The following is a 24,131-nucleotide window of genomic DNA, read 5'->3' as shown; positions in this document are numbered from 1 at the left end:
TGTATTTTTCTACATTGCTCGTCAATCAGTCGAGTCACGCAATCAATTCATCATTTATAATGATTAAAAGTAACGTGATTCTCTTCTGTTGATTTTCGTTGATTCATATTACGTTTGCGAATCGACTGGGATGCGTTTGCGAATCGACCGAGGACGTTTGCGAACTGACAGTTTGCGAAGTGACACGTTTGCGAAGTGACCGGATACCATCTCTCATACTCTAAGGAATCTCTTTTAGTCGATTTTTACGTCAGGATCTCTTGCGCTCTCAGGAATCTTTCTTCATTACTCGTTCCTATCGTTTACGTTACCAGTAAACCAAAGTGGCTTATTACGCCGATAGAAAGTGCGTCAATTACTTAAGTAACTCGAAGCGGCGTGGCCAAGTGGTTACAGTGGTGGTCTTGTAATCTAGTAGTCTCGGGTTCAAGTCCTCCACCCTGCCATTCACTGGATTTTTCCCCGGTCGCCCCGAGTTCAATCTCTCGGCTGCGCTGGGTAAATAGCCAACTGGTCAGCCTCCTGTCAGTTGAAATTTTCAAGCACTCTATGTTTAATGTAAAGCGCTATTCGATAGCGATAGAAATAGAGCTATACAAATAAAGTATTATTATCATTGTTATTATTACAAAGGTGACTGATATCACTGTATGTCCCATTGAGAAGCGTCCACTCGACAGCCTTCACTTCATAACATTACCAAAGAGAGTTCGAATTTCCAGTAGAACAGTTTATTTTCCTTTTTACCCATGAAGTTCATCTCTTAAATTAATAAATACTTTTCTCTCTCAAAGCATATTTTTGTCTTTAGTATTTCTTAACTTATCTTTCTATCTCTATATACACCTACGTTATAGCTGGGACTATGCATAAAAATCTCGCCAGTTTGATTACTGGAAGTTCATGTGAGCTGTTGACTATCGGATGAAGCGCATGTAGAAATAAATACTGTTCATGAAAGAATCATAAATAGTCGCTTCATTAATACTTTGAAACGAACGGTTTGCCGTGTTAAGATGATAAAATGTATATTTTTTTCCAAACAAGATTCCCCTTAAGCGAAATATCTTAAAAAAACCTGGTTAAACTGTGGGGTTATAATATAGCACAGGGGCACAATTTAGTTGCTTTCAAACTGTTTTCCCCTCACTATTGTGATTTAGCGATTTTGATACAACACACTTGATGGAATCTTTCACAAAACGTGCAAATTCAGTGAGGGGAGCAAGTTCTTGTGAGCAAGTTCTTGTGAGCAAGTGGCTGATTCGATGTCAAGAAAAAAAATTATAAAACAAATAGCCTGGAGGCTTCTTCCCATCCTCCTCCAGTTAAAACATCCTGCTTCATTCCTAGTTATGTATAGTGCGGTATATATAGTTTACATCAAAGAAAGTTGAAAAAGTTAAGCTGCACATTTGTAGTTCACAGATCAGCGCGACAAAGATGTACTTGCTGAGAAGGGTAAGCAAAGAAATGATCTCCTTGTACGTATGTGTTGAGAGTAGTTTAAGACTTGTTTACTTTTTAATCTTTATGTCACTGTAAGATTCTTCAACATCATCGAATCGTCAAGAAACGCAAAGAGCCTGATTGTCTCTAACTTCTTGCGCAGACGTTTCTGTTTGACCACCACTGGCCACTCGAGCTGCCTGCGTCCGAGATGCCACTGACCAGCAATTGCCGCTAACAAGTTTACACAGAACTCCACCAGAACCTGCTCCACAGTCGCAGAAAAACCTAAAAATATGGATGAAAACATTTCTGATCATCTCAAACGTCGAAATAATCGACAGTTAACCAACTTAAAAAAACCTTCCCAGACGGGAGTTAAATCAAATGAGGGTAGGGAAAGAGATTAACGAAAAAACCGGGAGAAGTGTGCACCAACGAATTCTGTGGCTGATTTGGTTATTATAAATTCAATTCAAAATTCGTTCATGTATAAGACTGGAGATTTAATCCTTGTTGCTGGATTCTCATCATTAAAAATTAGACGATGAACTGAATGATACAGCACTGCCGTTCTTTCTTATAATATATGGGAGGTCAGACGCATAGATGACGTCGACATTAACAGCATTTTGCGTTTCTATGATACAAAACAAACAGATTCCCTGTAGTCATGGCTCTGTGCAGTAATAGACCACAGAAGAAGTCCGAATGTAATAGGAATATCTGTGATCACATTTTGTCATCACCTGTGATCTATAATTAATTATATAATAAGCTCAGTTATGCAAGCATTCTGATTGGTTCTCACTTATGATCTATTGGAGGACAGACGTATAGATGACGTCATCATTTAAACTTTTTTAAATTCTTTATTATATAAAACAAATAGATTCCAGGTTGCCGAGCGTCTGTTCAGTACTAGATCACAGAGGACGTCAAAATGTGGTAAGAACATCAGTGACACACTCGGCTGCGCCTCGTGTGCCACTTTTGTCGTCATCTGTGATCTAGTACTGCAAGACAACTTGGAATCTAGTTGTAAAACAGACACATGCCAAAATGGAATCTATTTTTAAAGTGTTATTGAGTCTCAAAGGGTTTTTTTCTTGACGAAAACCTACGAAGCTTCAGTCTCTTCAACCTATCACTTATCAAACAAGAAGCAAGGATAACTGACTTCAATTAGAGGAACGAATAACAGTTTCAAAATCCAGATTTATTAAAAAAAGTTTCCGTGTTGCTGTGCTTCTGTTCAGTGATAGATTTCAGACGACGTCAAAAAGAGGCGAAAAAGAAACGTGGCACACAAGGTGCAGCCGGGTGTGTCACTGATGTTCTTGTCTATTTAATCAGACTGTCATATATCTAACTAGTGGTTTAAGTGTTGTAATACTGTACCTGTCACGTCTGACAAACTTCACGTCATGTCCCTCGTGACACCCTTTCACACAACTGACGCAAATGGCGTAGCCATCCGACGTACCACAAGTGGTGCACCTAAGGGTTAGCGTAAACACGTTAAGAGATACGTCCATATAAAGAAAGCAGTGATGACTGGTTAAGAAATCAGTCAAAGATAATATTTGAAAACAACAGCGCTGCAACGTTAACGTAAGAGCTCTCCAACCGACCGTGCAAAATCTATTGAATTTGTGTTCACGCAATGGTGACTGAATAACAGAGCTCAGTTAGTTCATATGGCTTTGGAATGCTTATTAACTTTTACTAACTACGTAATCGACTAAATTTATACTAAATACGGAATCTTTATTTAACAAATAGAGAAGCCTTGACTGTGCTCTGTTCTGTTATAAAGCACGCAGGAGGCGGCTAGAGCACGAAAGATGTGTAGGGAGAAACACGAGACGTAGCCGAGCGTTTCTCCCCACTTCTTAAGTGCTCTAGCCGCTTCCTAAGTGCTTTATAAAAGAACAGAGCACAGTCAAGGCTTCTCTATTTGTTTTATAATAAAGAATCCATTAAATTCCCCGAGCATTACTTTCAATTTTCAAAAAAAACTTTATTTCCAAAGCGAACAACAGTGTCGTCAGCATGCTCTATACTCTCATAAAGCACGCTACAATAAGCCAATCAGAATCCCTGTTAGAATGGTTCAAATAATCTGATTGGCTGTACAAGACAAAAGCTGTCAAAAGTGTCAAACCATCAAAGTTCACATTCTACGATAGTTCACAAACTAAAATGGTTCGGCAGGTCGAATTTAACACTTTTGCTTGAAGTTTTTAAGTCTCTAATACAGAATCTTGAAGTGAAATGTTCCGTGAAATTCAGCCGAATTACGGCTCATAAAAACACGCGAGTTTTTTTACATGACAAGGTAGAAAACAAACTGTTCAAGGCGAGTGTTTTTTGAATGAACGACAGCCCAATTCACCGTAACATGAAGATCGCTAGGAATGACAGCGCGGCAAAACTCGGCTGCAGTGACAGATGTGACTTTCCACTCTACGCATCGGAAAGGATATCAGAGCAAGCTCTTATTTTTTCATTCGAAGGGTGGCCGATGTAGTTTCTGAGGCTTGCTTTACTGTGATGAGCGAGCCGCGATGGACTTCAGCATGATCATATTCGCTCAGACACCGTCATGATTAGAATGAATTTTAACAGTTATGCCAGATTGGTTATATTTTTCATCATTTCTGTTTTGTTCTGTTTTGTTTTTGAACACTGAACTTTATATACTGTATGAGTGATAGCTGTGTTTGATTTTTATTTCCGTACGTAAACTTGCAATCTAACTGTGCGTGAATTAATCTTTAAAACTCGGAATGTCTATTTTGTTTTTTCTTTGAGGATTTTCGTATCTGCTCACGTTTTAATAACGTAAATTACGGCGCCTGGTAGGTTTACAAACCTTTGTTTGGTTCTTCTGTTGCTACTTGCCGGCTTGCTTGTTCCGAAATTTCACTTTTAATTATCGGAAAAAAAGCTAATCAAAGTGCTCTGTGAGCAAACTCGCGAATTGACACATGATTTTTTAGATTATGTTTAATGTTATCTGGTTTAGGGAATTTTGTGGTTGATTGTCATATCTAGAGTACAAGCAGTAGTTCAGTGTTCGCTAATGTAGCAAAGAAACAAAGTAACGTTGGGATAAGAAGGCATTACAATTGAAATGATCATGCTATTACATTTGACAAGGTGGATGATGTCATGTGTTTTAAACGTCTATCATTTTTGTTTCTGGTTCAAAAGAAAAGGTTGGAAGTAAATGTGGGTGAAAAATGAAATTTACTGTCTTTCGTTGTAAATATTAGAAAATCAAGGCAATACTGTCTTAATGAAAACATTAACGATTCCCTCTTTATCAAATGAGACAAACGGGAACGAGTTTTGAGTGATATAATTAAGCCAAGCCTGCCACCGTCATTTTGGATCTCCGCCTGGGTAGATTTAAGTCACGTGCTAGGCAACGTATAATCAATAACAAGATAGAATTTCATTTCAGGCCTAGTTATCAATTTCGTGGTGTGTAACTTTCGCATTTTAGTACGTTGTATGTATGTTGAATCTTCAAATTGTCTTAAAAACTTAAAAGAAAATTTTTCTTTAAAAATTCACTGAAATCGGTAGCTAAAATTGTTTGTTTAGGTGTTATCTGATTTTCGTGTTAACTTGTTATTTCGTCAGTCGCCGGCATCTTTTGTTGCTTCACACAGGAAAAACACACGCGACGAAACGTAATGATCAATTTTGTCCTCAATCTCACGCTATAACAGAAAAAGCTTTTGAACATCTGTAAACTCCGAGCGCTTCGCAGTAAGTGATATTTTCAATGAATCTTCGGATTGTTTTCAAGTTCAAGGATTGTAAATTACAATTTTATGAAAAACGAAGGTTGTTCTGTTATTTCAGTGTGAATCCTTGCATGCCTGCCAGTCGCTGGCGCCGCTTGTTGAAACTAAAACGAAAAAAAAAAACTTTTAAGATTATCATTGACTTCTTTTTCACCCCACCACTATTCTTGGTAACAAAGGTCGCCATTTCGTCTGTTTATTGCTCGCCAAAAACTATAAAATGCACTCAAAAGCCTAAAATCTAAAAAAAGTTTACAGGAATCGACCAATCGAGCGAGCGAGCGAATTCCATTCCCCACATCGTATCTATAACTCGCTCTTGCGCATGCGCGCAATTCACGAGTTAAAAAGGAAGTCCCGGAAAAGATCGAACATAGTACAATTTGGCAGATGGCGTGACAGCTTTAGCTCAGCTCTATGCTCTATTTAACAATTATATAATAAGCTCAGTTATGCACGCATTCTGATTGGTTCTCACTCAAGATCTATTGGAGGAGAGACGTATAGATGACGTTATCATTAAAACTTTTTTTTTTGAGAGTTCATATCATCAGTAACACACTCGGCTGCGCCTCGTGTGCCACTTTTTTGTTCTTACCACATTTTGACGTCATCTGTGATCTATTACTGAACAGACGCACGGCAACTTGGAATCTATTTGTTTTATATAATAAAGAATTAAAATATACGGAAAAAAAAGTTTTAATGATGACGTCATCTATACGTCTGTCCTCCAATAGATCATAAGTGAGAACTAATCAGAATGCGTGCATAACTGAGCTTATTATATCAACTCTCATAGAGCACACTCTTTCAACCAATGACAACGCACGTTATATCCGAACTTTATTATAATGTCTGATAGACCGCTGGACTAAGTTGCTGACTAAGTCACTATCCAGCAGAAAAACAAAAAGATTGAGGGGTAAAACGATGGGGACGGTGAGTAATATATTCTGAACTCAGCTTATATTGGTAAATTGGTGTCTCAAAAAAACGGCAGGGCGCTAAGAGATAGAAAATGGAACATAAAATAGATCAATCAATAAAAATAAAAATAGCCCTCCAACCCATGAAGCAATTTTCGCGTATGCATTTCCTTGTTTATCTCTTTGACGAGAATTTGTTTTTTTGTCAAGATGACACCTTACGCCTTAAACGTCTGTCTATCTTATCAGCTGTTTTCTGGATAATGTGTTGATAGTGTTAAGAGAGGTCACATGCTTAACACCTTTGAGTATGCCCACCTGTAAAAATCGTGCATCGGATAGCATGTGTTACCAGACACTTGATACAAACAGCGACAAGACTCTATAGCTTGCTCAACTTCTCTTCTGTTACCGTGTACTTTGTTATCTGAGGGAGGGGAGAGTAGAAATCATTAGTGCCAGAGAATGTAACACTGATAAACGGGTAGGGTAGGGGTAAGTCAAACATTATGCTCACTGCCAAGTTTGGGCTCGACACCAGTGGCCAAACAAATCCCGTCAAACCGGTTATTGAAGACTTCGTTTTCTTCTAGAACTCCGCCTGAAAAAGTAAGAATGACATGATTTGTTTCAGTGTTAGTTTATGGTCAGGAGATTAAACGAGCAAGACTTAATCCTTTGACTCCCAGACCAAATTTGTAATTCTCCTTACTGTCAACCATACAATTCTTACAATGTTTAAAGAATTTAGCATTGGATCCACTAACTATCCCCAAACTGATAGTTTTCTTTACTCTCATCACCTGTCTAGTTGATATTGTGTTGATAGTGTAAGGAGAAATTCTGTCTTGGTCACTCGTGGGAGTTAAAGGGTTAACTCATTTCGGGTCAATTAGAGAATCTATGAAAGTACGAAGAGACCATTTTTAAGATTAATCTTTTTGATGATGTGCAAATTCAAGATGAATTTTATTGCCAAGAGTAAATTCTTTTTCAATTTTTGAAGTGCACAGATCTAGAGGAACAAAAGTGATAACAAAAATTCATGGGTGCAGCAAAGGGAGGTGAGATTTTCTAAAGATCATTCAATAAAGAGTGATGATAGTGAAGGAGTTATGTTGCTCACCAGCACTGTTTGTTATCTCAATTCCCGCGGCACCACCATCAAAAATACGATTGCTTTTTAACACAGGAAAACTTGCTGTACTGATAAGCACACCTGAACAATAGAGAAGTGCACAGGATCAATACATTGTTTAGTAAAAATACTGACGGACTTATTGTTCACGATTCATCGAAGGTTTTGAGTGAGAGTTATTTTCAACCATTTGTCTTCAAAACTCCCGCCATCCTCTTACTCTTCGATCAGATGCTAAACTAACACCAATCACGACTAGCAAACTCGCGTTTTCTTGCCCTTAAAGAAGTTTGCTTATGTTTTATTTTTATTTGATTGGTTCTTTAAAGTACTTCCATCGCCTTTTTTCTGATTGGTCGTTTTCAACACTTTGTTTTTGCTTTAAAACACTTGATTTCCACGAACCCTAACAGATCAACCATGTATCAGAAAAATAATTATTGCTTTAAGTAACTTCGAAAGGTAATATTCAGATTTCTGTAAAGAGAGTAAAGAAGACTGACCTATGCCAGGGAACGAACTTTTATTCAATCCAAATTTACGAGGCTTACCTGTCAAGGCATTTCTGAAGATGTCATTATTCTCCAAAACACCTGAAAAGGAATATAATAGTAGATCAGTGACAGTGAGGTACATCAACTGTTTGTAGACAAGAGATGGCGGTCTTCCTGGGGCCCATTTCTCGAAGAACCGATTCGGGAGTTTAAGAAAACCACTATGGTAACGGCAAAGTTTAATGAGCAGAACAATGGCTGTGCACGGCGTTATAAATCTTTGTACATTTCTTTGCCTCCTCTGCGAAACAACGCAAAATGACCAAACTCTGTGTTGTCTGGAGAACGTGAACGACGACGGCTAATTACTTACATTTCTATTTCTAATTTAACGCTGTGTTCCATATTCAATTTAGAAATAGTTTTGACAGTGAGAAACAAGCCAAACGACTTTACAGTATCGCGAGAATCGCAGGTAAAATATAAGTTCATTTTTTAACCGACTTTGTTCACGGCGTCGCCGCCGTCGTTTCTTAAACTCCCTACTAAACTAACGGGCCCGTAAAGTTGTTCTGTTTTTATATTCAAAATGGAGGTTTCGAAAAGTTGTGAGAATTAAACAGAAAAACGAGCAGCCAAAAAAACAAAATGGACTGGTCAGGTTGCCAGAGCCTCCTTCCCTTTTCAGTAACTTTTGATTTCAAAATATGGCTCCGGGGCCGTTAAGTTACCATGACATTCGAGAAACGGTCCGCAGGTCAGGTATTCTCGTCAACGATGATTAACTCGTTCATTTCCCTGGAGTGACTCGCAACTAACTTGTCCTTGGAACAACATATTACCCAGCACAAAGATAGAAGAATAGAAAAACGAAGCAGCTTGAAAGTTTCATTTCTACTACTAAGTTTACAAAGAAATGTGTTGCTCATAAGAGGGAGAATTATTTAAGATATAAAAGGTTAAATTAGCCGTGGTATGTCGAAAGGGTTTAAGGATACAATTCCAGCCCCAATGGATTCCTAACTCTACACGGCACGTTCCGGGATTTACGTAGGAGTTCCAAGCCTTACCTTTTCCATGGTTGAACACACACACCCCTCCCTCCCGACCGTCGTGAATCTTGTTTCTCCTGAGGACTGGGTTACTCTCAGTCTTGATCCAGACTCCTGCCATCGCGTTGTCGAAAATCTCATTTTCTTCCAACAAACCGAGACCTTGAATAAAGAAAGAAATCAAACGACTAAAGCCAAAGTTTTTTTGTTTGTTTGTTTGTTTGTTTCTGATTTAAGGCGTAATAAATAAATAACTGAAGGACGGCGATATGAATTGCTCAGAGCCAAGGCATAGAGAGATAATTTTGTAAATACTCTACCTCCATTGTAGGCCAGAACGCCACCATTCTGTCCTCCCCAAATCTTATTTTTTCTGATACAGGGATTGCTGCCCGATCTACAGCAAGGAAAGTGCACAAGACATTTCATGATAAGTACACGAGGTTAGTAAAATAGAAAGCTCGTTTGAAGCGAGAGCTGGTTTATCTCGCAGTTGGCCTAAAGGCTCAGTTGATTTAAGCGCCACACAGGCGTGTGAAGCCATGAGTTCGAATCCAGTGCAAGTATGATCACATTTATTCAAACGATCCTTACGTATCAAGAAAAGCTGGTCAAATTCAAAGACAATACCCTTTGTTTAGTATCTCAAATATCCATAAAAGGATATCTTGAAACAATAGCTTTAGAGCCAAACAATGGCTTATTAATTTACGAGGGAAATTCAAACTCGCTGCCATTACAATAGCGAAATTCACGAGGTAAATTCAAACATAGCCGATTACTGCACGAGCGCGACACCAAGTACCATCAAGGCTCTAATGCGCATAAGTGCTACGTTTCCTTTATTTATTTATTTTTTTTTTTTCGATGTGCAAGCTTCAAGAACCAATCGACAAGCTCGAAATGGATATTATTTTTCAAATCCTTTCAAAATACATTTCACAAGTTCTTCACATGCATACGAATTTATGGGTGAAACACATAAGAAATCTTACGAGCGCAAGCGCCTTGTTATACGTAGATAGGCGTCGGCTCCATATACACAACTATTACAGTTTTGAAAAGAGTATGGAAAAGATGATCAACATTGGGTTCTGTCGTCGATCGAAGAAAGATGTCATTTTGTGTCTCTATTATTGTTGTTATCTTTACCTTATTTGTATTCCTGAATATTTGTGATTAAATATTTCGTTTTCCTCGAGAATTCCACATCCTCCATCATAGAAGTAAACTCCAACCTGGAAGACAACCGAATGTAAGTTCCTTAGGCCGTTTGAAGCTTGCTTCTTTGAGCTTTGCCCGAAGTCAGGCTCCCAAGTATGAGTGGGACAAATAACTGAGGAACAGAAGGGGGGAGGGGGGAGGAGAATCCCTGTCCCCACTGAAGAGCCATGTCAGCTGTCTAACCGAATGCTCCTTCACTGACAAACTCGCCCAAGGTTTCCTTCCATAACGTTTTGACGCCTTACTAATATATGGAGAATCGTAGCCTATATACTTCACAACATGCAAAAAGGCAACTATAGTTTGGGTTGCTTGCAGTTTTGTCAGCGTTCACACTCGCATAATATTATTTTCGAATTTTCTTTAAGGTAAGGTACCCCAACCTACTTCAGAGGAGCAGTGTATTTCGAATAGGTTATTAGCGACAGTAATAATCAAAAGAAATGGCTCAGAACGTAATACATCGGCTGAAAAGATAGACTGGACACTTGACGAAGACAAGTTTATCACCTTAGTGACACTGGCATTATAAATTTATATAGAACTGAGTTTATCAACAATGGGGAAAAGCTTAAAGTGAATAAATTTCTCAAAAATAAGATTTAAAAGTTTGCTTTTAAACACTTTGCCTTTTAAAAACATTTACGAGACATTTAAGAATTAACGTTTCATTTTAAATGACGTAACTTGATTGTAACAAGCTTCAGCCATTTTTTTAAAATTGAAACTAAGTTTAAAAGTTATGAAGCCATCATAATAAGGTCAGTCAAACGATACATGTTTGATAAACGAATAGAAATAAAATTAGTTTAGAGGATAATGTAGGCAAGTTAATTTGATACTTTTTTAATTTAAGATAAGCCTTTCATTTAGTAATTACGGTGCACTTTTTTATGTTTACTTAGTTTAAAACTTGGGACGTGTTTTACAATTTCAAACCGACCAAACCGGTTAAACTCGATTTAGCTTTGTGCTTTAACCTCAAGTGCAGTTGTTTGTCCCCAGTCCTAGGATGTGCGTCAATTTCTGAAAAACAAAACGGTTGTTCGTTATGGCTGAATTTTGTCTCTCCGTGTCCTTTGGTTATTTAAGGTGCAGAGTGTTAACGTTACACAGAATTGTTTGCTTGTTATGTCCAGTTTAGGTACGCTTAGCTGCAAGCTAAAACGTAGAGAGAGTGCATAAGCTCCCAAGGGAGTTTATCAAGACAAATATTGTTTCTATTCGTTTAGATTCAGTATCAGTTTCATCTACTTTGAACATTCGAAAAGAACTCTTAATTATGTTGGTTTCAATTGTTCAGAGCAGGATTAAGCAAATCCTAAACAATAGCAATTTTTAATAAAGTTGTCTTTTAAACATTTAATGGCATTACCGTCGGAAAACTTTACTCTATTGATGAATGTAGCTAATGTCGACGAGTTCTACCTGTTTTCCACTGTGGATCCTGTTGTTTCTGAGCGTGGGTGTGCTTCCTAAGCACAAGAAAAGGCAAAGAAGAACATCAATGATGGAGACTTAAGGATGGTTTCCATGTAGGCATTATTTTCATTGCAGTGTTTTAAGAATACTTTCCAGTTAAAATTCATCAGTCTTCACCAAGTTATAGGATAAAATAAGGTATTCCGAACTAAGTCTTCCATGACCATAGTTAATCGAGGGGACTATGCCATGAGCTATTTCATTAAGTCAGCAAGATGTGGGTGTAACCACCCCTCACCCACAAAAATAAATTTTGCAGCACCTCTCCTCCCCCAGCGTACTTTTCCAGTCTAATTGTTTATACCTGTGGTTATCCACACACCAGCCAGGGTGTTATTGTTGATTTCGTTGTCCTCTATGAGTCCCATACCTTCCTCGTGCTGAGAATAAAAACGACAAGATTCCTCGTGAGAGAAGCCGGTAAATCTGATGCAGAATCGCTGTTTTAGTCATAGCGGCACACAAAAGGAGAAAATACCCATTTTTTTTCGTGGTTCGGAAATGCAAGTGTGCACATCCTGGGTGAAGAGTATCTAAGGGATCTTTGTTGAGTTATTTTGATAGGGATACGCAGCGATACAAAATATCTGTTTGGGTATTAAAAAAAACCCGAAGAAGGCAATACTAGAACAAGAAGAACAAGTGTGACAAAGAATGGAGAAGATTAACACGGATTGCCAAAGACAAACTCGCGGAACAGGGCACAAACGTAGAATTATGAATGATTTTTGATTAGTTCTTTGAGAACATAACTCACAGATGACGTCAATTTGTAATAAGAACAAAAACGTCGCACACGAGACGCAGCCGAGTGTACCACGGACGTTCTCATCACATCTTGACATCTTCTGTGATCTATTACTGTACAGAAACACAGGAACTTAAATCTATTTCTTTCATATGATAACAAACAAAATGCCGTATATTTTGACGTCACCTTTGTGTCTATCCTCCAATAGGTGTTAAGTAAGACCCAATAAAAAAGCGAGTACAATTCAGCTCATCATGTAATACAATATCAATAGTTTCCTGCACTGGCCTTTTGTAAATACTTACCACATAAATTCCCCCGTGAAGTCCGCTGTGTATTCTATTGCAGCGAACAATAGGATTACTCTTAGTTCTGATCTGGATTCCGGCCAGCGCATTGTCTGAATGGGGAAAAAACCAAAGAACACCTTGATAAGTTACCGAAGAAGTTTCACAAAATCCGTCATATGAATTGTTGTAGTATCAAGAGTTTTACAAAACTGCACTGGTTTCCCTTTGCTGCGCGCTGTGATTGGTCATTAAAACTCATGCCATCCTCAGCGAATGAGACGCAAAATCATGACTTGATCGCTCGTGTTATCACGCACTTCAAGTAAGTTGAGTTTGTTTTGGGATAAATGTCAATACCTGACAGCACACATACCCTTCCCCTAACCCAAAAACAGTCAACTGATAACTAGTCAGGGTTACTGTTGGGTTAGGGGAGGGGTAGGTATGCAGTTGCTCAGATACTGACATTGATCAATGTTTTCTTTCAGGTCCAATTGACTGTCGTAGTTAATTTTGCTTTTGTTGTACTTAATCGAGAAAACTCTGGCACAAAGGATTATTTGAACAATCTGTTTGACAAACTTGAAGTAGGGACTAAGAGACAAAATCAATACAAACCATGAATGTTATTTCCTTCAATCAATCCTTTTCCTTCGCCGAATACATAAACTCCTACAAAAGACAAACGAGACCATAATGCTTTCGTAAGATTTTTATCAATCACGTCAAATAAAGGTAGCTTGGATTTAAAGAGAAATCTTGATTAAGTTCCCAGTTCACAACAATGGCGCTAAAGAAACATGATGGTGATTAACTTTTATTTGCATGTTTTCAGTGCAGTTATATCGAGTTTCGTAATGTTCTTAATCATGTCAATTTCATGGTGTATTGATGAGCGCGATCACGGAAAAAAAAAACAGTAACGACAATAACAAAGCAATTCAGATACAAAAAGTGTCGCTCACCTCCTTGTTGTCCATCGTAGATCTCGTTGTTTCTAAAATACAATAAATTAAAGTAGTTAGCAAGTTTACTTCGCACTTAAGCTGAAAATAAACCTTAATCTTGTCAAGGAGAAGCTAGAAGCGAAATGGTAAACCTCTCATACTGCACAACGAAGAGCTAACCATGCCGGAGTTTGTGCAGAGTTTGCAAAAAATAGCAAAATCACAGATTAAATAGTTGCTTTTCAAGAAATTGAGGTAATGCGAAGTGCAGCCTGTGAGCATGCGCTCACCATAAGCACTTCGGGACGGACGTTTCTTCACTCGTGGGATAGTATATGAGGCCTTGAGCAATGCAACTCAACTAGATGTCTGCCAGGGGTCTGGCACTGAAAATGCTCATCATTAGTGCCAGACCTCCGCCAAACCTTATCGATATTCGTCTCATATGTTCCCGCGGGCGGAGAAATGCGCGGTCTGCAGCGCTATTACGAGGACCTTCTCGCAGGCTACGCCAAGTGCAGAAGGCACTTCCTTGAAGGTGTACTCATGATGAGTGCGCACCTACTTTTGACAAATTTTCCCCGGCATTGAATATTGACAAGTTTTGCGTGCGAAGTTTTTTTTAATCCAAAAGACGTGAGAGATTTCGAACAAGGAGACTCATGAAGAAATTTTGCAATCTAATAAACAGAAGAACACGAAAATCTTTCTTACTTTATGGTTGGATTGCTCTGTGATGTGATCCAAACTCCAGCGTATGTGTTAGAATATATCTTATTTTCCAGGAATTCACCACGCGCCTGTTAGTTAAATACACCATTAAGTTTTTAAAACACACAAATACATTTGCAATGTAAATGAAACAAAGTGTACTTACATCGTCATGACAGTATATACCACCCGTCATACCGTGGTGTATTTTACATCCCACGACTGTTGGATTGGCGTGTGACCGAATCTCAAATCCGGCTATACGGTTGTTGTAAACATCGTTTCCTTCATAGTAGCCCTGCAATTACAAGAACTATTTTATTAGTCTGTAGTGTGACAAACGGCAAAACGGCCGAAGATGAGAAACTGCTAGAGGCGCATCCAGGAGCAACTGTAGATTCTTTAATGAAAGCTCAAAATAAATGTTCTTCAATTTTTTTAGGGCTCTTAGCTTGACAAAAGCCGAAAACCTGAAGAAGAGTTAGTATATACTAGTAGAGGAAGTTTCAGGTGTACTGCTTACACATTTCTTCGCTAGTTTTTTCCCACAAACAAGAACGCGCAGCTAAACTGGAGGCAAAATGCCACCGCGCACACCATGTTCACACGGCCGTGCCTCTCAAGAATTATATGATAAGCTGTTTTGTACACGTAGTTTGATTGTTTCTAACTTATGATCTATTGCGCAGCGTCTCGTGTGCCTTTCAGTTCTAGTTCTTACCACATTTTGACGTCATCTGTGAAGTCATACTAAACAGACTCACTTGTCTTATATGATAAAAAGGCAAAATGTAATTTATGGTGATGTCATCTATGCGTCTGTCCTCAATGGATCACACCAAGAGAATATTATCGTGATCATACGTAAGAACCGATCAAATGCGTGCGTAATTCTGCTTATCTTAAAAAGAGATGTAGACCAAGATGGTTCAATAAGACCTAAAGACCGCGCGCTATGTCATTATATGGGATGTTGAATGACAGAGATATTAAAATATTGAAATAGTCTGCGAAAAAACTCACCAATCCATAATCGAAGATAAAGAAGCCGACATCTCTGCCATGGTGCACTTTATTCCTTCTCATGATAGGACTGGCATGATTCCGTACCCACACCCCTGCCAACTTGATGTTTGTAATCTCGCAGTCTTCATACGTTCCCTGTGAAACAGTTACAATCAAAAGTGTAAAGGCATGTTCAGCTTTCTCTTTTTCTTCTACCAGTAAGACAACGGCCCAGTAGTTCGCGTGCTAGCCTCCAGTTTGAGAGGTCTAGGCACAAGCCTTGGCTGGGTCATTACAGTAAGGTCCTACTCTTACATGGTCTTTTCCACTCAGTAGTATTGATAAAGACCCCGCAAACTGTCAGGAAAACTAGTCAAAATGATGTAGTGGGGGTCTCCAATACGATATCGTAACAGGGTAAGTCATGAATGATTTTGTCAATTCATTTCCTGCTCTGCCGTTCGGGGCAAAAGCTCTGGTATGAAATCCCTTGTGTCTTTTGATGACCCACACTTGAGTACAGTCCACGGACTAGTGTTAAACGATAAAAATAGAACTATATTTAACCTGAAATATTGTAAGGGTTTCCATGTATTGGTGTTGGGAAAAAGAATGGAAATATTATATTACTTTAAGCCATTCGATACAAAAATTATAATAAGACAGGTTGATTATTTCTTATTCCTTTTGGCGGTCTCATCTAAGTACAATTTCTTTCACCTTTTTCTTATTGCGGTTGTGAATTTGGTACGGAAACAGTTGCTCCGTTTCTACGGTGATTAGATTTTGGTGTACTATTGTGTGATAAACTATGTTTTTAATTATGTCAATTTTCTAGTTGTAAATCTCTCTGGTAAAAGTTAACCTTGCACAGGAATTCCAGGAAACTCCTGCTTCTTATACTATTGATTACTATCAGACTGGTTTTTTTTTGGTCAAATTCTAAGTCAAATTCACGATTCCAGAATATTTCTTAAATTTTAAGTTAACACCTTCAACACCTCTTCTTAAAAAGGTGACTCTGATTGTAAATAGCTTATGCTTTTTCATCTCCGCACTGAATTTGTAATTATATAACTTATGCGAATAGCACGTAGTTTTCTTAGGAGCGGTACCTTGGGTACACCCCTTCTTCTCCGAATTTCTGTTGACTCTGTTGTTATATAACAATCTTCTAAGGCTATTTTCTCGTAAACTATCTTTTCCAGCGTAATTTCAATTCTACCAAAAGGTTAATTATAATTTTTATTTTATCAATCTTGTCTTCGTTCTGGCCGATCTCATCGCCCAGAATTCAGCGACATATCCGGGACTTTCATTGAGACGCTGGCGCTAAATTTAAAAGCTAATTAGAAAATGATTGTCAAACAATAAAGGAAAAGGGCTGAAAATGTCGAGGAAGGCTTACGTTCTCTTCTTTTACGGATAAACTACTTTTCAAATGCTACTTTTACCATATGGCTTTTAAAGAAGAAAGTTCAATTGAATAGTGTATCATTCTCACTTTGTTCTTGCGCTTTCAGAAGAGGTTGCAAATTTGCCTTGAAAATTGACTATGTTAGCATCCTGCTTGTATGAGAAGTCGATCTCAGCGCACTTTTAGGCGTAATTTATCTTCACTCAATTGCTAGATTTCTCTTTTACCATATGGTTATTTTTATTTGACATTCTAGAAAGCGTCATAGAAATTTTCAAGGGATTCCAAACTTTGGAAGTAGTCGCAAAACGCGAATTTCGAAAACGTTTGCTAAGCATCGTAGTGTTCTATCCAAATTTGTCCTTTGGAGACCCCCACGAGAATACAAGTGACCTATTTTAAACTTGAATGAAGGGGTAAGTTTCCAAAGAAACTGTGATGCTGCGTCGGTGGGAGAGTATAGCAGGTAATTTAGTGTTAACAACTGGGTTGAAAACGTAAATTAGCCACCGTAAAGAGTAAAAAAGCTGACGTTTCGAGCGTTAGCCCTTCGTCAGACTGACGAAGGGCTAACGCTTGAAACGTCAGCTTTTTTACTCTTTACGGTGGCTAATTTACGTTTTCAACCCAGTTGTTAACACTAAATTACCTGCTATTTTAAACTTCCCGCGAGAATATCAAGGTATGTTAAGCTCCGCCTCCGCAAACAATCGCGCACACGCCGCCTAATTAGTATTGAAATTGAGGTGGTAACTAGACAATGCTTAAAAAACTGTAAAAGCTTTTAAGATATGATCGCTGAGATCGCTGCAGAAATATTCAGCAATCGTTACTATCATATGGAAACCACATTCCTATTATTGTCGCAAGATAGACTCTAGTTCTATCTCGACGATCGTCGCACTCACAAGCCGGTTGTCGGAAGCATCGCTCATATTTTTCTCTACCAATTGAAGCGATTTTAACGAAGTAGATTCTTCATGATACTTTTTTTCTAAATTTTTCTTTTTTCTATTTTCTATTTTCATGATACTAATTTTTATAATTCCGATAACATTTTGACCAATGGGAGTCTGTCAGTCCATATAAGAATTCGCTGCAAACGAATTTGCTAAACGCTTTGTTAAGAGCGTGGCTATTGTTAATTATTGCTGTTGTTCACTTTATGTCACCTTGGGATTTACTTTACGCATCCAACCGTTTGATTAACAGCAGCTGAAATCTGCAAAGAGACTCATGTATTCCCAAAGCTTTACCTACTGACCAATCACAACCGACTAGTTCAGGATATGCAAATTATTATGCTGCCCGCTGATTAAATGGGCACTGCAAGTACATGTCGCGAAAGACAATAGCATTCTGGGCGATGACCGTAAAATTAAGAAATTTAAGGTAGAAGATGATTTTGTGATTGCGTAAACAATTCCAAGGTGCATACTAAGTATGCAGGAACTGTCGTACGTACTCTAACGTGATTCGCTGGCTGAAACGGAGCGATCGCGATGTAAGAAGATTGACAGCTTAGAAGCGTCATTTTTGGTGTCACCTTTATGAGCTGGTGCACAGCATTTCTCAATGAGAGAATATAGCAAAGCAGAACAGTATGGACTTATGTCGAAAGAAATAGGTTGAACGGTGGTGAATAAGATCAATACTGGGCTGGTTTCCGAGAGTAATAATTGTACCAGGAGTTCAAACCGGAAATAAAGAAAATTCAACCGAGTGTTAAAGAGTAATTCTTCTAACACCAGTTATTCAAACAAAGTTCAGCCATTGTTTAATAAAACCGCGTTCTTAGCTATCTTCAATTTAGCCAAAAGAGGGCCGAAAGCTGTTAGTGGAAGGACACTTAGTTCATTTAAAACCCCCCTATAGAGAATACCTGAGGCCCACTGCTTACGTAAAACCGCGGCTTGGGTTAGACCACGGGACGGGGTGAATAACTGGCCCCATAAGTCTGCAGCAAGGAAAGGGGTTCAGGAATTTGATGTAAATTTTGGATTATTTCTCACCTGCGCATCATCTGTGATGAAAATGCCAACATTTTCTGAGTCTGAGATAAAACATTTTGACAAAATCGGTCTGGCTCCTCTTCCATGTACATAAACTGTGGCACCAGCTATGAACAAAAATAAAATCAACTGTCCACTGATTTCCACATATTACTGACATTACTACAAGTTTGTTTGAACTTTAAAAAAAAAAAATTATAAATATGACGTCTAAATGACGTCTAATGTCTCTCTCTTACCACTAGCAAGGCTATTAAGCTTGCAGTTGTAGATTGTAGGACCACAGTCATCAACAACCTCCACACATCCTGATCTGATCACCTCAGATTCACCGTTTGGGCAATTCTGTGAACAAGGAAGTCCATCGAAATGAAAAAAGGGGGGTAAGTTTTCCAAGAAACAGCGAGAGGCCTGCAAGGGGTCTGGCACTGATCATTCTTAGTGCCAGACCCCCCAAAAAACCTCTCCCGACTCGCCTCAAATCTTCCAGCGGCAAAAAATACGCGTAATGCAGTGCTATTAATTTTTGTGCTAAGTCTAGCCAAGATTTTAAAAATTTCGTTTTTTTGCTATTTAGTTAGAGAAAGTAGTTAAGTTTAATTACCAAAAAAATTTTAAAATCTTATGAAGAACGCGAAATACGGCTGAAAGAGTGTTTCAGGGTAACTAGTACCCAAGAGCGAAAGGTGTCATAACAGGAAAGGCCTCCGGTAGAGTGTTGTAATTTTTTTTCGCGGGCTCTCGTATGGGATCTTGATTTGCATATTAATTCGTGTTCCCAGTTTCGCAAAATGACCTTTCCCGCGAATTTCAAGAGTTCCTTGTCACGAGATTTGCCAAGGGGTTCGATGTTGCGTTTCATTCGTCGGCGGCATAACCGCATGGACACGCTTAAATGAGGTGCGAAAACTGTGAATTTCTTAGGAGGCCGAAAATTCGAGGTTTGTTTTTACGCGAACTGCCTCTACTTGAACGAACCAAAAAAGGAGTGTAGATTTGATAAATTATCGTGAGAATCGGCCGGAGTATTTGTCAGATATAAACCCACAAAAGAGTTGAGTTTAAAGGTTCGCGCGCGCTTACCAAAATCAAAACTTCGAAAAATGTTACTTCCGCAATCCATACTTAAAAAGCTTTACAGTCATATATAGTTTTTCACGGTTTCTTTAAAAGTAGCGCGCGTAGTACGATTTTTCCGTAAGGTTCCCTATTCTTTTGACATTACCCCTTGGAGCAGTTTCTGTACATACCTTCAAGGTGACATGCCCAAGGAAAGAGCTGCCTGAACCAGCAATAAAACTAACAACTGTTGAAGAGTCACTCTGAATGACGACAGGATCATCTTCGCTCTTAGCTGTCGATAAAAAAAGAAGCCATCCCGTGAGCAAGTCGCTCATTTCTGGTTAAAATGTTAACCGAAACTTAACTTTTCATGATGTCTTGTCTGTCTTAGGATGTGGAGATGAAAAACAGTCATTTAATAATCATAAATGTATCATGACAAGCATGATCCATAATTCAGAACCTTGCCTTGGAAGACACTTCATGCCTTCCTTCAAAATCCAAGTTATACGCCCTGGATCCTAAAGATGTCACACGCAGGTTTGGATGAGCTCAGTGAGGAAAATGGAAAAAGAATCAAACAACAAAATGGAAAGGGGGAAGCAAGTAGTGACAGTTATCATGAAAATTCCTTATCGTTGATGTTGAAAGACACACACTTAGTCTAGAGAGGCTCCTTATATGCAAACTGGGGAGCTGGGGAGCAAGGGGGGGAGGGTAGTGTGAAACCCACAGGATGTAAATTTCCTTTCCCTACATTGACAGTGGCTACCTTCAAATTCCCTCTAAAAGTAATCAGAGGGAACAGTTTTGGATTGGCAAGTCGGTAGGAAGTTCAAATGATGAATTAAAATGCAGCTCGAACTGATGACACACTTTACATTGTAAGTTAAAGATCAACGTAGAGACCACCAAAGATGACACTCTAATTAGTGACAGACTTTTCACTGCAAGTTAAAGATTAATTTAGAGACCACTTGAGAGAAATATGAAACATTTACTATGGTTCTAGAAATTAGTAAAATTATAGTGTACCTGCTCCAATGATTGCAACAGGCTTGCTGATTGACAGCTGTTCATCATACACACCACTGTGTACAATTATGACCCCATCATCTTGTACAGCATCCAAAGCTTCTTTGATTGTTTCGTGATACTAAAAACAGAGAGAGTATAAAATATGCAGGTTGTCAACATATTCATACCCCATAAACCATCTCATTATTGGTTCTGATCTCTCAGAAAAGACAAAGGGACACTGTAAAAACTTTCTGCATCACCCACCAGTGCACATGAGAACATTTATGTGGATTTTACCAGATTCTAGGAGCACTATGGAAATTATTCTGACTGAATTATTTGCAAACAAAAGAAATATGTTCTTGGCAACTCAAATGATCAAAGAGGAAAATTTTTAAACAACTGGGTAAAAAAATTCTAAATTCAGTAGTTACCAATGAAAAAAGTTTGAAATTTCTCTGTAATTGTTGTGTAAAATATCTAATAAAAATATATCAATATATAATTCAATATATCATAAATTTTCAATTAAAATCTTCTGAGATACCACAAATGTGGTAAAAACATCATGGCATTTAATTTAAATTTCTCTGTAATTGTTGTGTAAAATATCTACCAAAAAAGATTGCATTTTACCATTCTATATATTGTATATTTTCAATTAAAATCTTCTAGGTTACCACAAATGTGGTAAAAATATCATGGCCTTAGCACTTTGACCCTTAAGAGTGACCAGCATCTAATTTCTCCATACAATATCACCCTCAAATCACAAATTAAGGTCATGAGAATAAATTAAATGATCACCAACTAAGCAAGCGCTTGATTGTAAAAAAAATTCTCCTTGTCAGCACAGGATGAAATGTATAGAGGACAGTATGGAGAATATGCATGCTGATGTTAGGGTGTAAAGGGTTAATACCCCCCCCCCTCCCTGCTCATAACAAAGTGACATGTTTGAATCACCAAATGAATATTGTTTAAATTTACTTTTTATATTAAAGCCAGCTTACATTAATTTTTCTTCCTGTGTATTGTAGTGGATTTAATTTCTGTTTTGCGGTGGTAGGATGAACATGATGGGCATGATAAAGTGTACGGAAGCTTCTTTTCCAGGACAAGTCATTTTCAGGTTCTTGTTTAACATAGACACCTTCAGAAGTCTTTATCATGATGTTTGCGATCTCAAATACTTGACTATAGAGGGATCGCCTGTATTGACATTAAAGACAAATTAGATAAGTGATGAAAGAGAAATGGAAAATCTCAGTCTTGCTTTCATCATGTGGCTTCATAGCTTGCATGTTAGTTTGAGAGGCACCCACTTAGAAACTTGGAGGTTAAGACTAGAATCCTGTTAAAGCCTGAAGGTCGGTCAAAATCTCACTCACTTTCAGGACTAATGGTCTTCTATACATTCACATAACATGATCAACAATGTTCCACTGAATAACTCCCCAGATACTTACCATAAACAGCCATCCTGGCAAATGGCACTAAGTCTGTTACATGTTTGTGCCATACTGCAAAGGTCTCCCTCTTGAAGATAGGAACATATCTGAAGCAGAACCTCATCAGGAACAGCTTTGATATAGCAGTTTGAAACAACTGCAAATTAAAAATGGCATGTAAGAGATATTGTGGACCTCAAGGTTCAAAAGAAGTCAGTTGAGAGGTAACCAGTCACCTCCCCATCAATAACGTCACCACCATAAGACCACCTTGCCACCAACCATTTGTTGCCACCAAGCAAAGTCACCTTGCCACCAACCACAAACAAAGAGATTAACTAGTTAACTAGTTGATTATATTCAGTCATTTAAGCTTGTAGTTTGTCACAGTTGAAATCAATAAACTAGTAAAGTAGCCAATTATATTTAGCTATACACGTTGAATCTATGCTCATTTAAGTAGATTTGATTTGATATACATTTAACCACCATTCATAGGAAAGCTGTGAAGGTCAGTCAAAATCTTTACACTTAGAGTTTGCAGTTTCCACCTGCAAACTATAAGTGTAAAGATACCTTTGACTGGTAACCAAAGTGATTGGTAACCAGTTGAGATGCTGCAGGGAGGTATTTGACCTTTTCATTCCCAGGATCTAAATAACAGTTCTTCACAATGTCTTCCATAATTTTTATGACTTAAGAAAAATTTAAGATATTTAAGTAGAAATTCCATTTTGATCCCTTCTGGGGTAAAGGGTCATAGTGGAAAGATAACATGAGCGTCACTCGATCGGTACGCTACTAAATCCATGCTGAGTTTGTGTCATTTCTGAAATAATACGCTTAAAATCTTGCTCTACTTAGGGCTACAAAACTTTTGCACATCCAAAGCGATATCTTCGTGCCTCTCGACTTGAGTTTACAACTAAATGATGCCAACACATTTCCATTCAAATATTTCGTGACAGCAATTACAATATTGAGTCAAAGGGCACGTGGAGGCTTGATCAACAAAGACGCTGTGAATGAAAGACCATTAACAAAGACATACGCTCACAAAAAGAAACAGCTCATTTCAAATGTTCATTGGAAAAAAAATTAGAACTATCGTAGGACGGCAATGCCTTGCATACCTTTCTGGGATGAAGATCGCTGATTAACGGAACTTGTAAGTTTACACAACCTCTTTCGATTGTGACTTTGAGTTTTGTCAAGATTTCGTGTAAACCGGGGTAGGATCGACTGCAATTAATTCAAAGAAGACATAAAAAAAAAATAACATTAAATTTTCACTTTCGATCCGGTATCATTAGTATAAAAAACCGTTTTAAATTATTCTTTAGCCAAGTGACGCCGACTTGTGCACAGAACAAAGAAGTGAGAAAAAAATTATGGTTAATCGATAGATTCGTAAAACACATGTCCGATAATTTTCACCGACCTCCTCTCTTTCCACGCGATTATATTTTTTATCCATCGAAGTATGATCAGTGCTGCATTTTCTTCGTGGCCTGTCCCTCTCTTTAAAGCGAAACAAAGAGCAAGGTTAGACAAAGTAAAGTAAAACCTGCCGTTACGATTAAGCCAACAGTGCTAGGAAAACACTACCGATTTGAAAGCCGATCACTAGAATTTCTTACTCAAACAACAGCCTCGCAAGTTCGAAGAACATGTCTTAGATTTCCGGTAGTACTCTGTGCAAAGCCTTGTCCTTTTTGAAGAAGACATCACCTTAGGTTTTCTCAAAAGCAAACGGACCCAGCTGTTTGCTTTGTCGTAAAAAACGGGATTGTTTTCATGTGAAGGAAATGACGAACCTTCTTTCAACTCTCTGAGCCAATCAGATCTCACAAAAGACAAAGGTGTGAGTTTCGTC

General features: G+C 38.2%; 1 protein-coding gene across 2 annotated transcripts; it reads right to left on the bottom strand.

Annotated features, from left to right (window-relative positions):
* Window positions 1–715: 715 nt before the first annotated feature.
* On the bottom strand, window positions 716–24,074 carry LOC113666362 (uncharacterized). Of its 2 annotated transcripts, XM_089193960.1 has the most exons (26): window positions 23,896–24,074; window positions 23,697–23,776; window positions 23,389–23,497; window positions 22,274–22,412; window positions 21,818–22,016; window positions 20,820–20,940; window positions 19,973–20,076; window positions 18,962–19,067; window positions 18,723–18,829; window positions 15,312–15,449; window positions 14,455–14,586; window positions 14,292–14,377; window positions 13,596–13,627; window positions 13,249–13,302; window positions 12,646–12,740; window positions 11,894–11,969; window positions 11,536–11,582; window positions 10,036–10,121; window positions 9,204–9,280; window positions 8,902–9,045; window positions 7,889–7,930; window positions 7,326–7,418; window positions 6,717–6,800; window positions 6,518–6,626; window positions 2,851–2,949; window positions 716–1,737 (listed from the first exon to the last, which is right to left on the bottom strand). In XM_089193960.1, exons 1-26 carry the CDS (start codon window positions 23,981–23,983, stop codon window positions 1,569–1,571), a joined length of 2,616 nt encoding a protein of 871 aa, XP_089050086.1. In that variant the 5' UTR covers window positions 23,984–24,074; the 3' UTR covers window positions 716–1,568. The 2 variants fall into 2 exon arrangements, with proteins under 2 accessions (XP_089050086.1, XP_089050087.1); XM_089193961.1 differs by lacking the exon at window positions 15,312–15,449 and having other exon boundaries at window positions 23,896–24,068.
* Window positions 24,075–24,131: the final 57 nt, after the last annotated feature.

Source organism: Pocillopora damicornis, chromosome 14 (genome assembly GCF_964200805.1).
Source record: "Pocillopora damicornis chromosome 14, jaPocDami1.2, whole genome shotgun sequence".
In the NCBI taxonomy this organism is placed as follows: Eukaryota; Metazoa; Cnidaria; class Anthozoa; order Scleractinia; family Pocilloporidae; genus Pocillopora; species Pocillopora damicornis.
This window is presented reverse-complemented; position numbering and strand designations above follow the sequence as displayed.

Coding starts and splice junctions, on each gene's coding strand:
- LOC113666362 (XM_089193960.1), bottom strand. CDS start 23,983: ATGTCTTCTTCAAAAAGGACAAGGCTTTGCACAGAGTACTACCGGAAA. Junction 20,941..21,817: donor ACACAGGAAGAAAAATTAAT/GTAAGCTGGCTT, acceptor CTCTGTTTTTAG/TATCACGAAACAATCAAAGA. Junction 1,738..2,850: donor AAGTTTGTCAGACGTGACAG/GTACAGTATTAC, acceptor CCATATTTTTAG/GTTTTTCTGCGACTGTGGAG.